The sequence below is a fragment of the Oncorhynchus clarkii genome, chromosome 6 (assembly GCF_045791955.1).
Source record: "Oncorhynchus clarkii lewisi isolate Uvic-CL-2024 chromosome 6, UVic_Ocla_1.0, whole genome shotgun sequence".
Classification (NCBI taxonomy): Eukaryota; Metazoa; Chordata; class Actinopteri; order Salmoniformes; family Salmonidae; genus Oncorhynchus; species Oncorhynchus clarkii.
In genome coordinates, this window is record NC_092152.1 from 59447273 (window position 1) to 59463293 (window position 16021).

A 16021-nucleotide genomic window follows, 5' to 3' on the forward strand; every position below is an offset into this window, starting at 1 on the left:
AGACACATGTGAAGTAGTTCCAGCAATAAGCGCTTTTTTTTACCGTTCAAAAGCACTGCACCATGCAGACAGTACTTGCTACCATGTTACAGAAAGTCAAATCAACAACGACACAAACCGAAATTGGATACATTCTAAACACAGGTCAAACGAGGAAAAATGTACTTAGCTAACTAGGATTCATTTGTTTTTGCAGAGACATATTTTTTTGCAGCATCTGATGACCTAACATGGTGAGTACGGTACATCAATGAGTACGGTTACATGCACACAATAATGCAAATATTGTGGATAATCAGATTAATGCAAAAGTTCGATTAAAACGTTTACATGCTTTGCAAGAAGAACAATTTCCCAAATAATCATTTCCCAAATAATCACTCTGATAAACGCAGACAATTGCCAATCAAAATAAACGCTCTACCACAGTGACCATGTTATTTTTGTTAAGCAAATCTGTTTGTGAGGTCGGACATATAACATTTGAATGTGGAAACTACTTCTAAGAAGTATACATTCAGTTGTTCCGAACTCACATCCCTCGCGCTAAAGAGGGAGGGTCCCTAGGCTGATAGCACATGCGCAGATCAAATACACCACTGGAACGCAGAATAAGGTCTTTACATGTGCTAATCATTTGAAAGATTCCTCAGAAAACCAGGAGTTTTAGTCGGCGTATGCTTACTTCGAGTTTGACTATATGACTATTGTATAATCTGCCTACTGCCATAAAACAGTTTTAATATCGAATTATTACTGTGCATGTAAATATCCTCAATGCCGCGGTCATCACGCAAGTGGCACTATGCCGTCAAATCCTCCCACGTTTCTACACTGAACAAAAATATAAATACAAAATGTTGTGTTGGTCTGAGCTGGAATAAAAATTTAAAAAACAGATATTTTCCATATGCACAAAAAGCTTATTTTGTTATTACTTTGCCTTCCCAGCATTTTGCAGTGTTGCTGATTTTCTGCACACATTTGTTTACATTTCTGTTAGTGAGCATTTCTCCTTTGTCACGATAATCCCTGCTGAACAGTATTTCTGTCTGCAATAAAGCCCTTTTGTAGGGGGTAAACTCATTCTGATTGGCTGGGCCAGGCTCCCCAGTGGGTGGGCCTATGCCCTCCCAGGCCCACCCATGGTTGTGCCCCTGCCCAGTCATGTGAAATCCATAGATTTAGAGCCCAATGAATTTATTTCAATTGACTGATGTCCTTATATGAACTGTAACTCAGTAAAATCTTTGAAATAGTTGCGTTTATATTTTTGTTCAGTACAGTTTGACCAACTGTTTTCAGCAACTGTTATTGTTGAATTCGGTTATATTGGCAGATTTGCTAGCAACAAACGATTTAGCTAGTGTTTAGCCTAGTGTTTCATTAGCAACGTGACCTCTACTGTAATGAACAGTCCTGAGAAGAGAGCAACCTTTCGGTGCCAGGTGAAATCGTGAATCATCAGCTCATTGTTATGGATGTATCCAAATAAATGCCACCGGAAAACAGTTTAATCAAATGCAAATACTGCTATTCTGTTATTAAGGCTGCACTGTTTGACGTGCCTGTGCTAGCTATAGTTGCCTAGCTAGCAAGCAAGGGATAAGAACGTTGCCAGCTATCATGGCAACCGAATAAACGAACGACTGGGTCACGTCTCTGGCAACCAGGTTTGTTGGGATGATAAAAGTTGAATGTACTTATCAAAACATGTAATTTCTATACCAGTAAATGTGTGCTTCAGTATTATTTTGTATAAACGGGGGAAACGCCTCCGCTCTGCCCACTACCTTGGAAAAATTAACTCCACGGAAGGACTCTGCTATCCGGTCGTCCATTAATACCAAGGTAATGTACAGAACGTTGGCGTTTAGCCCTTACTTAATTCAATTATATATGTAATCTAGGATGGATTTATGTACAGTGCCTTGCGAAAGTATTCTGCCCCCTTGAACTTTGCGACCTTTTGCCACATTTCAGGCTTCAAACATAAAGATATAAAACTGTATTTTTTTGTGAAGAATCAATAACAAGTGGGACACAATCATGAAGTGGAACGACATTTATTGGATATTTCAAACTTTTTTAACAAATCAAAAACTGAAAAATTGGGCGTGCAAAATTATTCAGCCCCCTTAAGTTAATACTTTGTAGCGCCACCTTTTGCTGCGATTACAGCTGTAAGTCGCTTGGGGTGTGTCTCTATCAGTTTTGCACATCGAGAGACTGACATTTTTTCCCATTCCTCCTTGCAAAACAGCTCGAGCTCAGTGAGGTTGGATGGAGAGCATTTGTGAACAGCAGTTTTCAGTTCTTTCCACTGATTCTCGATTGGATTCAGGTCTGGACTTTGACTTGGCCATTCTAACACCTGGATATGTTTATTTTTGAACCATTCCATTGTAGATTTTGCTTTATCTTTTGGATCATTGTCTTGTTGGAAGACAAATCTCCGTCCCAGTCTCAGGTCTTTTGCAGACTCCATCAGGTTTTCTTCCAGAATGGTCCTGTATTTGGCTCCATCCATCTTCCCATCAATTTTAACCATCTTCCCTGTCCCTGCTGAAGAAAAGCAGGCCCAAACCATGATGCTGCCACCACCATGTTTAACAGTGGGGATGGTGTGTTCAGCTGTGTTGCTTTTACACCAAACATAACGTTTTGCATCGTTGCCAAAAAGTTCAATTTTGGTTTCATCTGACCAGAGCACCTTCTTCCACATGTTTGGTGTGTCTCCCAGGTGGCTTGTGGCAAACTTTAAACAACACTTTTTATGGATATCTTTAAGAAATGGCTTTCTTCTTGCCACTCTTCCATAAAGGCCAGATTTGTGCAATATACGACTGATTGTTGTCCTATGGATAGAGTCTCCCACCTCAGCTGTAGATCTCTGCAGTTCATCCAGAGTGATCATGGGCCTCTTGGCTGCATCTCTGATCAGTCTTCTCCTTGTATGAGCTGAAGGTTTAGAGGGACGGCCAGGTCTTGGTAGATTTGCAGTGGTCTGATACTCCTTCCATTTTAATATTATCGCTTGCACAGTGCTCCTTGGGCTGTTTAAAGCTTGGGAAATCTTTTTGTATCCAAATCCGGCTTTAAACTTCTTCACAACAGTATCTCAGACCTGCCTGGTGTGTTCCTTGTTCTTCATGATGCTCTCTGCGCTTTTAAATCAAATCAAATTTTATTTGTCACATACACATACACATACAACGGACCTCTGAGACTATCACAGTGCAGGTGCATTTATACGGAGACTTGATTACACACAGGTGGATTGTATTTATCATCATTAGTCATTTAGGTCAACATTGGATCATTCAGAGATCCTCACTGAACTTCTGGAGAGAGTTTGCTGCACTGAAAGTAAAGGGGCTGAATCATTTTGCACACCCAATTTTTCAGTTTTTGATTTGTTAAAAAAGTTTGAAATATCCAATAAATGTCGTTCCACTTCATGATTGTGTCCCACTTGTTGTTGATTCTTCACAAAAAAATACAGTTTTATATCTTTATGTTTGAAGCCTGAAATGTGGCAAAAGGTCGCAAAGTTCAAGGGGGCCGAATACTTTCGCAAGGCACTGTATATCGCACGTCACATTTTTCTCCTGATAGATTTGAGGCCAAGATAAAATACCTTCTAACACAAATGTGAAAAAAAGTTCAAACATAGGGGAAATGCACGAGGTGCTGATGAGTGAGGAAGAGAGCAAGAGCAAAGAAAAGAGAGAGAGAGAGAGAGGGTGTATTTCATTGTCCTGTGATGAATAAAGAAACATTGAACAGGTGTCCCTGAGACCAAAAGAGAGCGAGAGTGGGGAGGCAGAGCTGATGACAAAGCTGGTGACAGACTACACCCACATGTCAGCATGTCACAAAGACAGAGGGTATCTGTGGATGGCACCTGGTGCTACCGTGCCCTGTGTCCGGCTGTCTCAGACTGATGGCCTGACTCGTTCACAGTGGAAACTTGGCAGTGTATATTAAATCGGCGGGGTGGAGATAATGGCCATGTCGTGTTCCACTCTCCTATGCATCAGGTGACGGGGGCTTGGCTGAGATTCAACTCAACTGTCTGTTCCCACTCACGCCCTGAGTCTTCAGATGATTGACTGGCCATCCAAATGGATCAAGAAGACGTAGGCTACCTAACCCCCCCCCCCCCCCCCCCCCACACACACACACACACGGCTCAACTTACTCTTCTATTCAGGACAGTGGCCCCATGCTGTAATGGTGCTAGCAGCACAGCAGAATGCTGAGAAGGCAAAGTAATAACAAATCAGGCAGCAGGAACATAAATATTATTTATCTTCCTCCCAAAAATGAATACAAAGAAACAATCCCACCAGCTCCAGATACTGTCAAACCTCGGGACAAATTGTTGGTTATGCAGTACATGAAAATGAAATGAATAACAGTGTGGTGCCGGGAGAAGGAAGGGAGGTGGAGATATACGGGCCAACCCATGTACCCACCCCTCTCTGCATTGGAATTCCTTGCACATCCCTTGGCGCTTACTCATGCCCCCTCAGACAATCCGCCGTTCCCCTCTCCATGTTTTATGGATGGGCTTTCCTCCCGGCACGCCGATTAAGGGACAATCAAATCCTAGGCCGCCTCCCGGCCCACGGATCCCCGTCTCTGGAGGAACGTCTGGATATAGGCTCCATTAAAATGTCTGTCTCCTGTCAGAGCGGGGACACCGACTCCTCCCCCGACCACGGACACAGAGGCCTGGGTGAAATTAAACCTACACTCACAAGAGAGATACTAATACTTCATGGATATGGGGTGGATTGGTATAGGTCTGGATGGATATGGTAGGTAGAGGTATGGGGTTCCACCTATAGGAGAAAATAGCCTATCCCTTCTCATGCAGCAATTCAATGAGACTCAGTGTGCTATGTTCATATTCAGAGGGCGTGTACACATGCAGTGTGAGTGAATATAATGAACAGCCTCTGTAAACAGTCTAATGAGTGTGAAGCTACATGTTTACGCTGTCAATGAGCAGCGGATTAGCGTGATGGAAATAACACACCGCAAGATCAACTGGTCTCAATCAGTGTGTGTGGTGGGGTGGGGTGGGGGGGGGGGGGGGGGGGGGGGGGGGGGGCGCATGTTCCTGCACACAATGACACGTGCACATCTGTACAGAAGCATACACACCTGCAGGAACATACCGGAACACGTACCGACAAAGACAAAGATCCCAGACACTGATTGAACAGAGCATCTCCTCCTACCAAGCTTCTAATCCAATCATGTCTCGTGGCCTGCGGTCAGTGAGAGCTACACAGGCTAGCTGAGAGAAAATGAGCAGGGACTCAGTGGTGCTCCCCACCCCACTGGGCTCAGTCCATGAGAGAGAGACAAAAAGAAGAATAGAAGAATAGATGGAGGGAGATGAGAGAAAAGATGGAGAGCGACAAATTATATATAGAAAGCGGAGAAGATGATGAGAGAGTGAGTAAAAAAGGTAGAAGTGGCTAGCTAGAGGATAGCTAGTGGAATCAACTACGGAAAACTTTTCAGACTCCTCATCTCTGACGGTAAAGAACTGAACAGTATGACAACCAAACAAAAGACAACATATGTTCTGCCGTCTTTCTCATTTCCTTCTACCTCAGTCTTCTCCTCTCCCTCAGTCTCCCCCTGCTCAAATCACAATTGTCTGTGACAGGCATACAAAAGCAGACGTTTGTGGGGGGAAAATATGAAAGCAGTGCTGACTTATCTTCTCTGCAAGACCCTCATTAGTCTCGGAGTGGCTATGGACTCATTTTCTCTATTGTAGTCCTGCCACTTATGAGTGTGTGCTGTCGATCTCCTGGATGAGGGGAGTAATTATGAGGTAGAGTCATTCTGAGACTAAGAGACGGGAGTCAGAGAGAGGTGGTGCAGGTATTGGCTGTGTCACTCAACAGCTCTCGTAAAGGATACCTGATTTTTACAGCACGACCAAGAGGATCATGCCTGGGAGAGAGAAAACAAACGGACACTCAAAATGGCAACCTGTAAAGCACGAGGGCAGGGCTAGTTTAGTTTTAGGATGGAGCAGGATTTGAGGTCTCGTGTCAGGTTTCAATGGGGGGAGTACGGTACCTCAGGTTCCCCGGGCTTAGAAAGGTAGATGGCACTCCTGTGGCATGCATCGTCCAGACACACTGGGAGAAGGTGGTCCTGGAACCCATCTCCATCTGGAAGAAAAAGAGAAAGACATGAATAAAAAAACAAGGAGCAACAAAAAAAGCAGGATGATGGGAAAACTGAAATGAACAGAGACAGAACAGCGGAGGTAAGAGTAAAAACATTCAATCAGAGCACCGAGGAAAGAAAGAGAGAGAGAGAGAGAGATGGCAGGTGGGGAGAGAGTGAGTGAGGTAAAAGGTGAACAAGAGAGACTAATACAGTAGTTTCACAATCGGAGCGAGCTTGTCGGTCTTTATTCTGTGTTATCATCCACTGATGTTTACTGTCAGACCAGTAGGATGGCACTGGCTCCCATTGATGAACCACATTACTATTCAGATAGAGAGATAGGAGGAGAGAGAGAGAGAGCGAGAGATAGGAGTAGAGAGAGATATATATATATATATATATATATAGGAGGAGGAGAGAGAGAGATAGGAGTAGAGAAAGAGCGAGAGATAGGAGGAGAGAGAGAGAGCGAGAGATAGGAGGAGAGAGAGAGAGCGAGAGATAGGAGGAGAGAGAGAGAGCGAGAGATAGGAGGAGAGGGAGCGAGCGAGAGATAGGAGGAGAGGGAGAGCGAGAGATAGGAGGAGAGAGAGAGCGAGAGATAGGAGGAGAGAGAGAGAGCGAGCGATATGAGGAGAGAGAGCGATAGGAGGAGAGAGATATAGGAGGAGAGAGCGAGAGAGATATAGGAGGAGAGAGAGAGCGAGAGATATGAGGAGAGAGAGCGAGAGAGAGAGATAGGAGGAGAGAGAGAGCGAGAGAGAGGAGGAGAGAGAGAGAGAGATATAGGAGGAGAGAGATATATAGGAGAGAGAAAGAGAGATATAGGAGGAGAGAGAGAGAGAGAGATAGGAGGAGAGAGAGAGAGAGATATATAGGAGGAGGAGAGAGAGAGATATAGGAGGAGGAGAGAGAGAGAGATATAGGAGGAGGAGAGATATATAGGAGGAGGAGAGAGAGATATAGGAGGAGAGAGAGAGAGATATAGGAGGAGAGAGAGAGAGATATAGGAGGAGAGAGAGAGAGATATAGGAGGAGAGAGAGAGAGAGAGAGATAGGAGGAGAGAGAGAGATATAGGAGGAGGAGAGAGAGAGAGATATAGGAGGAGAGAGAGAGAGAGATAGGAGGAGAGAGAGAGAGAGATATATAGGAGGAGGAGAGAGAGAGATATAGGAGGAGGAGAGAGAGAGAGATATAGGAGGAGGAGAGATATATAGGAGGAGGAGAGAGAGATATAGGAGGAGAGAGAGAGATATAGGAGGAGAGAGAGAGAGATATAGGAGGAGAGAGAGAGAGATATAGGAGGAGAGAGAGAGAGATATAGGAGGAGAGAGAGAGAGAGAGAGATAGGAGGAGAGAGAGAGATATAGGAGGAGGAGAGAGAGAGATATAGGAGGAGGAGAGAGAGAGATATAGGAGGAGGAGGAGAGAGAGCAGTGCCTGGTGAAGCTATGATGCCGGGTGACACCCCCATTGGCATTCATAGGATACGACACAGGACCAATAACAATGCAAATCAGAGGCCGGGCCTGCAGAGAAACCCAGAGATTACACACTCTCCACTCATCCACACCTCCTGTATCCCCCTGGCCCAGGGAACCAGCCTGCAGCCAGACACATTACAACCCCCAAGTCTGTAATCTTATCTGGACCCTGCCATGCAACCAGGAGGCTAACTCTGTGTCTGTGTCAATGTGAAAAGTTGTATTTGTGTGTGTGTGTGTGTGTGTGTGTGTGTGTGTGTGTGTGTGTGTGTGCCGGTGCGCGCCGATTAAAGAGAAAACTATGTATGAGGTGTTATCCTTGACGACGACCATTAAGGATTTCAGACTTTCTTACCACGACACTGATCCCAATCCAAAAGCCAAGAACAACGTGTCACTATTTTGCCTCTACAACACTGCTCTCAAAAAGAGACAGAGAAGATGAAGTGTACCACGAGAACATCAGAGAAATATCACACCAGAAGAGACGAAAAAAACTAAAAAAACAATGCCTGGGAGAGAGGCAGAAAAAAATAAAACATATCAAGGGATGCATCACAAATACCCCATACATATTCAAAAAGCCTTCCCTGAGAAGACTCTCGGCACACGGACCACTGTAGTTCTACCACCGAGCTGTCACTGTTAAGACACTAATGGAGGAGAGGAAATCCTCCGGGTAGCGTTCAGTTTTATTTTTAAAAATCACCTCAGATGTACTCTAGTACATGAGCTACTTCAGCTCGGAGAGAGAGAAGAAAAGAACACAAATCATCATGTCATCAACGTAATTCCTCTAACTGCATTAGCAGTCAACTCTTCCCGTGGTCCTTAGCTGTGCAGTCTCCATCAATGAATTATGTATTGGGCGCTGTCGCTTTGAGAAATGCAATTACAGCTACGATAAGGCAGATGGGAATGTTTTGTCTGGCGTATGTTGTGCATGCATTAAGACTACGGTGGCGTGGCTACAGTGTGACGGAAGTGTTGCGCCAGCGGATGGTGCCGTTAACCTGCGGCTTAGTTCCAACAGACATTCTAACCGAGTCCTTCTGATGCACGTGTCAAACTCATCCCACGGAAGGCCGAGTGTGTCTGCGGGTTTACGCTTCACCCTTGTACTCGATTGGTGAATTAAGGTCACTAATTAGCAAGGAACTCCCCTCACATGGTTGTCTAGGTCTTAACTAAGAGAGGGGGGGGGGGGGGGGGACTCCTGTCTAATGTCTAAGACTCATCCTAATGTCTAATGTCTAAGACTCATCCTAGAATTGGTAATACTGAAAAACCACACAATAAATGTGTATACATGTGGAACTAAAATGGAAACAGCCCAACATTATATTACCTTTATCACTATTTGAAAGCTCATAGATTCATGTTATGGATGAATTGTTGATGATACAGTGAGTGTGTGTGTTGGAGAAGAGGTTTAGAGGGAAGGTCACTCCTGTATCCGCCATCTATCACTGAGGTGTAGGCGAAAATTGAAAGCTTGGAGTGTGATCAGAATAATTCCCACTCCGATATCAAGCAGACTGCTTGCTTTCCTATCTCCCTCTCTCTAGTCCTCCCTCTCCCAGCTCCATCTCCCTCTCTCTCTCTAGTCCTCCCTCTCCCAGCTCCATCTCTCTCTCTAGTCCTCCCTCTCCCAGCTCCATCTCTCTCTCTAGTCCTCCCTCTCCCAGCTCCATCTCTCTCTCTAGTCCTCCCTCTCCCAGCTCCATCTCCCTCTCTAGTCCTCCCTCTCCCAGCTCCATCTCCCTCTCTCTAGTCCTCCCTCCCCCAGCTCCATCTCCCTCTCTCTCTCTAGTCCTCCCTCTCCCAGCTCCATCTCCCTCTCTCTAGTCCTCCCTCTCCCAGCTCCATCTCCCTCTCTCTAGTCCTCCCTCTCCCAGCTCCATCTCCCTCTCTCTAGTCCTCCCTCTCCCAGCTCCATCTCCCTCTCTCTCTCTAGTCCTCCCTCTCCCAGCTCCATCTCCCTCTCTCTAGTCCTCCCTCTCCCAGCTCCATCTCCCTCTCTCTCTCTAGTCCTCCCTCTCCCAGCTCCATCTCCCTCTCTCTCTCTAGTCCTCCCTCTCCCAGCTCCATCTCCCTCTCTCTCTCTAGTCCTCCCTCTCCCAGCTCCATCTCCCTCTCTCTCTCTAGTCCTCCCTCTCCCAGCTCCATCTCCCTCTCTCTCTCTAGTCCTCCCTCTCCCAGCTCCATCTCCCTCTCTCTCTAGTCCTCCCTCTCCCAGCTCCATCTCCCTCTCTCTCTCTAGTCCTCCCTCTCCCAGCTCCATCTCCCTCTCTCTCTCTAGTCCTCCCTCTCCCAGCTCCATCTCTCTCTCTAGTCCTCCCTCTCCCAGCTCCATCTCCCTCGGTCTCTCTCTAGTCCTCCCTCTCCCAGCTCCATCTCCCTCTCTCTCTCTAGTCCTCCCTCTCCCAGCTCCATCTCCCTCTCTCTCTCTAGTCCTCCCTCTCCCAGCTCCATCTCCCTCTCTCTCTCTAGTCCTCCCTCTCCCAGCTCCATCTCCCTCTCTCTCTCTAGTCCTCCCTCTCCCAGCTCCATCTCCCTCTCTAGTCCTCCCTCTCCCAGCTCCATCTCCCTCTCTCTCTAGTCCTCCCTCTCCCAGCTCCATCTCCCTCTCTCTCTCTAGTCCTCCCTCTCCCAGCTCCATCTCCCTCGGTCTCTGTTCTATCTGCACACTTCCAGCTTTTCTGTGCCCTTTTTTCCTTTTTATTTCTCACACATTGAAATCATTTGAGTCTTTGAAGCACCCAGTCTCCTCTTTCATTCCTCTACCGGAGGTCATATTCCCCCCCCATCTCCAAAGAACAGGTGCTCTGAATCCAATATATATATTTTTAATTAGGTGCTGATATTCAAATCAGCACCAAAGGCTCTCAGGGAACAAAAGTGAAATCAAGGATAACGTGCTTTGAAGATCATGCTCAATTAAGCTCTTTAAACTCGTTGCAGGCGTGTGCTGGCCTTTGCTCCCGGTGCTCATGCCTACCTGGCTTGATGTAGTGACAGGGGCCACGTTAGCATCATAATGCCCTTGGTGACTGGTGGAGGGCCTACCAAGAAGCGGCTGCTACAATTGGGAATATTTCTCCCAGCACTGTGTTTGGGTGAGGGTGTATGTGTCTGTCAGTTTTGGATATTCCATCCCCTCCCTAGGTCCTGCCATATCAAAGACAATCTCTTCTAAAGCAGGCCAGAGCGCCACATTGTGCTCCATCGATCTAGTAGTCAGTCAGCAGCAACCTCACCTCTGAGTCGTTACTTTACTGGCAGAGATGAACAAATGTATGCGTGTGTGTGTGTGATGTGGGAGAACCTTTTCAAGTGCAAGCAAGCGCAGAAAAATAAAAGGATGCAAAATATAATGAATTGAAGTGGTTATTAGAATGTAATGAGAGGGCAACGTGCAGTAATTGGGAGCACCAACATCAACACTTCTTGTGTTTCATACAATGAATGGTCAGTCCGTCTTGATTCATTAGTCATCCTTTTCCATTTAAACAGTAACACCTGCACATGTGACAACGATACTCAGCTGGCCCCTCCCCAGATGTTGTGTTAAACGCTCTACAACAAAGCTTTCTTAGTATCCAACAAGTTTTCTGCCCTTAACCTTGTTCTGAACACCTCAAAAACAAAGGTCATGTGGTTTGGTAAGAAGAATGCCCCTCTCCCCACAAGTGTGATTGCTACCTCTGAGGGTTTAGAGCTTGAGATACTCCCAAGTGCTTGTATGAGGTGACTATGGCTAGACAGTACACTGTCCTTCTCTCAGCACATATCAAAGCTGCAGGCTAAAGTTAAATCTAGACTTGGTTTCCTCTGTCGTAATCGCTCCTCTTTCACCCCAGCTGCCAAACTAACCCTGATTCAGATGACCATCCTACCCATGCTAGATTAATTTATAGATCGGCAGGTATGGGTGCTCTCGAGTGGCTAGATGTTCTTTACCATTCTGCCATCAGATTTGCCACCAATGCTTCTTGAAGGACACATCACTGCACTCTATACTCCTCTGTAAACTGGTCATCTCTATACCCGTTGCAAGACCCAATGGTTGATGCTTATTTATAAAACCCTCTTAGGCCTCACTCTCCCCTATCTGAGATATCTACTGCAGCCCTCATTCTCCACATACAACACCTGTTCTGCCAGTCACATTCTGTTAAAGGTCCCCAAAGCACACACATCCTCGTCTTTTCAGTTCGTTGCAGTTAGTGACTAGAATGAGCTGCAACAAACACACAAACCGGACAGTTTTATCTCCATCCCTTCATTCAAAGACTCAATCATGGACACTCTTACTTACAGTTGTCTCTACTTTATTGCACTTTGTGCTGTTGTCTGTGCCCAATAATGTTTGGACCCTGTTTTGTGCTGCTACCAATGTTGTGTTGCTACCATGTTGTTGTCATGTTGAGTTGCCACCATGCTGCTTTGTCATGTGTTGCTGCCATTGTCATCTCAGGTCTCTCTTTATGTAGTGTTGCCTCTCTTGTCGTGATGTGTTTTGTCCTATATTTGTATTTAATTTATTCATATGTTATATCCCAGGCCCCGTGTAGCGTCATAAACTGTGGCAAAAGCAAAGCGCATTCCAGTTGATCCTTATTAACCTCCAGAGTCTGAAAGTGTAGAAGCGTTGACAAGATCTATCCCTCTGAATCTTTAGGTCTTTGAGCACCTCCGCTTAACCTTCCTCACCATGGTAACAGCTTGAAGTGACATTTCCATAGTAACAAAAGTGAAAAGAAGATAAAAAAAAATGTTAAAGATTGAAAAAGGGAAAAGTTCTTGTTTGCTCAGATAAGCTTGAGATTTGAACATAAAAAGGCCAAGTCCGTCTGAAATAAAGAATTAAATACACACAGAAAACCACATAGGTAATTTCCCTTGGTATTTCCCTGGGCTCATGAATCATTTGCATTTTGGGATGAGGAAATTTGTACTCTAAATATTTCATGACACCCCTGACTGTTAAAATATTGATATTGGCAATGATGTGTATGTATATATTTGTTTGTGTGTGTGTTTCATCCAGTAAAAAGTCAACAAATAGTTTACTTAAAGTGGATATGATGCTTCATGATATGGAGTAGATTAGAACCTTGTGGTCGATCAAGAAATCAATTCTGAAAATGTTGTCCGGCCACCTTGTTTTGGACCTACTTCAACTTTAAGATTACAACTCATTTACTAGGACTGAGATTTTACTTCAACGCCCAAGCCAACAAACTTCAGAAACAAGGAGTAAAGATGAGACGTTCTAACTAGATAAGATGTTGGGAAACTCTGTTTCTCTCTCTGTCTGGGAAATCCTATTAGATCAGAGCTGTTTGAAAATGTCATCCCCGAAGAGCAGAGAGTTACGTTTAGGGGCCTTTGAAGACAGACACCAACAATTCCTGGCACTGCAAAAGAGCAATGATGGAACAGGGAGTTTAAAAGACTGAATGAGAAAACTCACCAAAGTCGACAAAACAAGACTGGCCAACTTTCTTGACATTTTCTGGTATACGTCCGGGCTGGGTTTTGGTAAAGTTCCCATCCTGAAAGAAAAAGTAATGTTCATATTAAACGCAGAATGATTTTTCCTTTGAGATAAACATAAACACAAGTTGCCAGAGTAGATACAGTAGGCTACTGTACATTTCAAAACTGAATGATTGAGTGAAAGGACAAGTAGCATGGTCCTTTGACCAACCATTAGTCAGGGGCTGCTTTAATTGTGTGGGCAGGCGGAGTAGGTGACAGGGGACACAGTGCGTGACAGGGGACACAGTGGGTGACAGGGGACACATCGGGTGACAGGGGACCAGTAGAAAAGTGCAGCGAGGGCAACAGCAGGGAAGGAGCAGGCATGATCAGCCTGACGTTTGAATTGATTTCAGCTCAGTGGTGTGCTGAACTACAGGAGCTCCATGCAGTTAGCAGTCATGCTAAGAGTCAGCCAATGGAACAGACAGTGCTTTGGTCTTGAATGCCGAGAGAGAGAGAGAAAAAAGAAAAAAAAAACGCTCACACACATACAGACCCACATGTAACGAACGGCACAACAGCCAAACTGCAGTCTACACTCTTAACAAAACCACCTCCAGTTGTCACCTCGCTGCCAACATCAGTTGTTAGCACATCAGACATCGAGAGATAATAAATAGTCTGCGAGAGATTACACATAGATTTAGTAGTGAGGAGACATGGGCTTCAGGGCTATTTTAGGATAATCTTAGAGATGGAGTTGTGTCAATGCCAATCTGTTAGCAGATTATTTCTAAGGTGATGGAGAGGGCCTTGAGCTCAATGGGAGTCATGGTCATCACTAAATTAGTGTTTGTTTGAGAAATGAGCTCATGATCAGCTAGATACAGTGGGGTCCGAAATTATTGACACCCTTGATAAAAAGAGGAGCAAAAATGACTGTATAATTCTACCCTGTATATTGTATGGAAAACAAATTGAGAAATGATATTATTTTATACTAATACAATTGCTGAAAGGAATAGATCTTTTTAAACAAGTTATCTTTTTTTTCTCTCTCAAAAAGATAGGGTGCCAATCATTTCAACACCTATGTTTTCAATACTTTGTGCACCCTCCCCTTGCAATGATAAGGGCACTGAGATTGGAGTACACTTTGGAAGGGATCTTAGACCATTGCACCATACCGAATATTTCCAGATCATTGATATCCTTCGGTCTGTGCTTATAAACTCACTGGCCTCTTCAATTCAAACCACAGGCTTTCAATGGGTTCAAGTCCGGAGACTGAGATCAGTGTTTGTATTATTATTTTATACAGTATTTTTTTCTCATGTTTATAAAAAGGTAACAATAATTTCGGAGGTGACTATATGTGATACACTCTGATATAAATCTGGATGGCTGAGCTTTGAGATTCAAGCTGGAATAGTCTCTCTATACAAATGGTTTCTGTTTATCGAAAATAAATATGGCAGAAGTATCAGTGCTCTTATTAGACTCTGGCCTCTTGGGGGACTGGTGTCCAGTGACCAACACAGTGAAATTCATGAACGCAGAGCTCTCAGCGGACCCTGACGCAAGGCCCCAGAGAGCAGGAGCACTCTCCTGTTACCACACAGAAGACCCTCTGGCCTTTACTCTCCAGCCAGAGGGAACATGCTGCACCCAAGAACCATGCAGCTAGCTACATATAGAAACACACTAGCAGGCTGGGATACACACGGCTCAGTTGTAGGTTCTGCCGGCTTCTTGCAACTCAAACATATGCCCCGTTACCTTAGAACAGGGGTGGGCAATTCCAGTCCTCGAGGGCCTGATTGGTGTCACAGTTTTGGCCCAGCCCCAGCTAACACCCCTGACTCCAATAATCACCTAAATCATGATCGTCAATTTAGAATGCAATTTGATTAATCGGCTGCGTTTGCTAGGGATGGAGAAAAGGTATGACACCAATCATGCCCTCGAGGACTGGAGTTGCCCACCCCTGCCTTAGAATGTGAGGTCCCAAAAAGATAACGCCAAATACTTTTCTCAAACAGGAGTTGCTTTAGTTTTGAAACCATCATGTGAATGCAGCAGGACTTCCCTCCCTACTCCGTGACTCTACATGATGTGACATAATGAATCGTGTATTTGGAACACAAACAGAAAAGGGGGAGATATTGGGGGGGCTATAAAACTCTTCCTCTCTCCTTATCTCCTTCTCCCTTCTGGAGCAGCAGATGTGGCCCGGCCCGGTAGGAGAGCAGAGGCCTGCCGAGCGACCCATTAGTGATTTATGACATCTGAGAATAGTTTCAGCAAGAAAACAGAAAAAAACCATCCCATTCGTTCACTGCTCTTCCTTTATGCTTGTGCTTATTTATTACCTGGCAGTCAGACAAAAAGTAAGCAGCTTTTCAGACTGAGCGAGCATGTGAGCGTCTCCTCTGGTTTTGTCAAAGTGTGTGATCCCAGACCTGCCCATCCATCACGCCTCTCTCTCTCTCCGTTAGTCAATACCCACCGACCAAGCAGCTACGGCATGGCAGGACGCACCGCTCCGCAGTGTGGCTCGGCTGATTGGGTCTGTGTTACGTTACACAGTGATCATCTGATTGAGACTGGGGTTGACTCATGGAGCACCTACGATGGTGTGTTTGGAGAACACAGACATCTGGATGGTTAAATCTGTTCTAAACACATGGCGATGCTCTGACTGAGTGTGTCCATGTGCGTATGTGCGTATTGTGTGTGTGTGTGTGTGACTAACTTGTGGAGAACGGCCGCTGGACCAATTGCGGGCGTGCTTTAAAAACAAGAAGATCGAGTTGTGTGATTATCTCACGGTGCCCAT

General features: G+C 45.2%; 1 protein-coding gene across 1 annotated transcript in view; it reads right to left on the reverse strand.

Moving 5' to 3' along the window:
* The window catches only part of LOC139411360 (T-cell immunomodulatory protein-like), a 110604-nt gene that overhangs the window by 72128 nt on the left and 22455 nt on the right, over positions 1-16021 (reverse strand). Inside the window, exons 8-9 of the mRNA XM_071157633.1 lie at positions 13172-13253; positions 6112-6206 (exon numbers count right to left, since the gene is read on the reverse strand). Coding sequence (XP_071013734.1) covers positions 6112-6206; positions 13172-13253 — 177 coding nt within the window. The remainder of the gene's footprint in view (positions 1-6111; positions 6207-13171; positions 13254-16021) is intronic.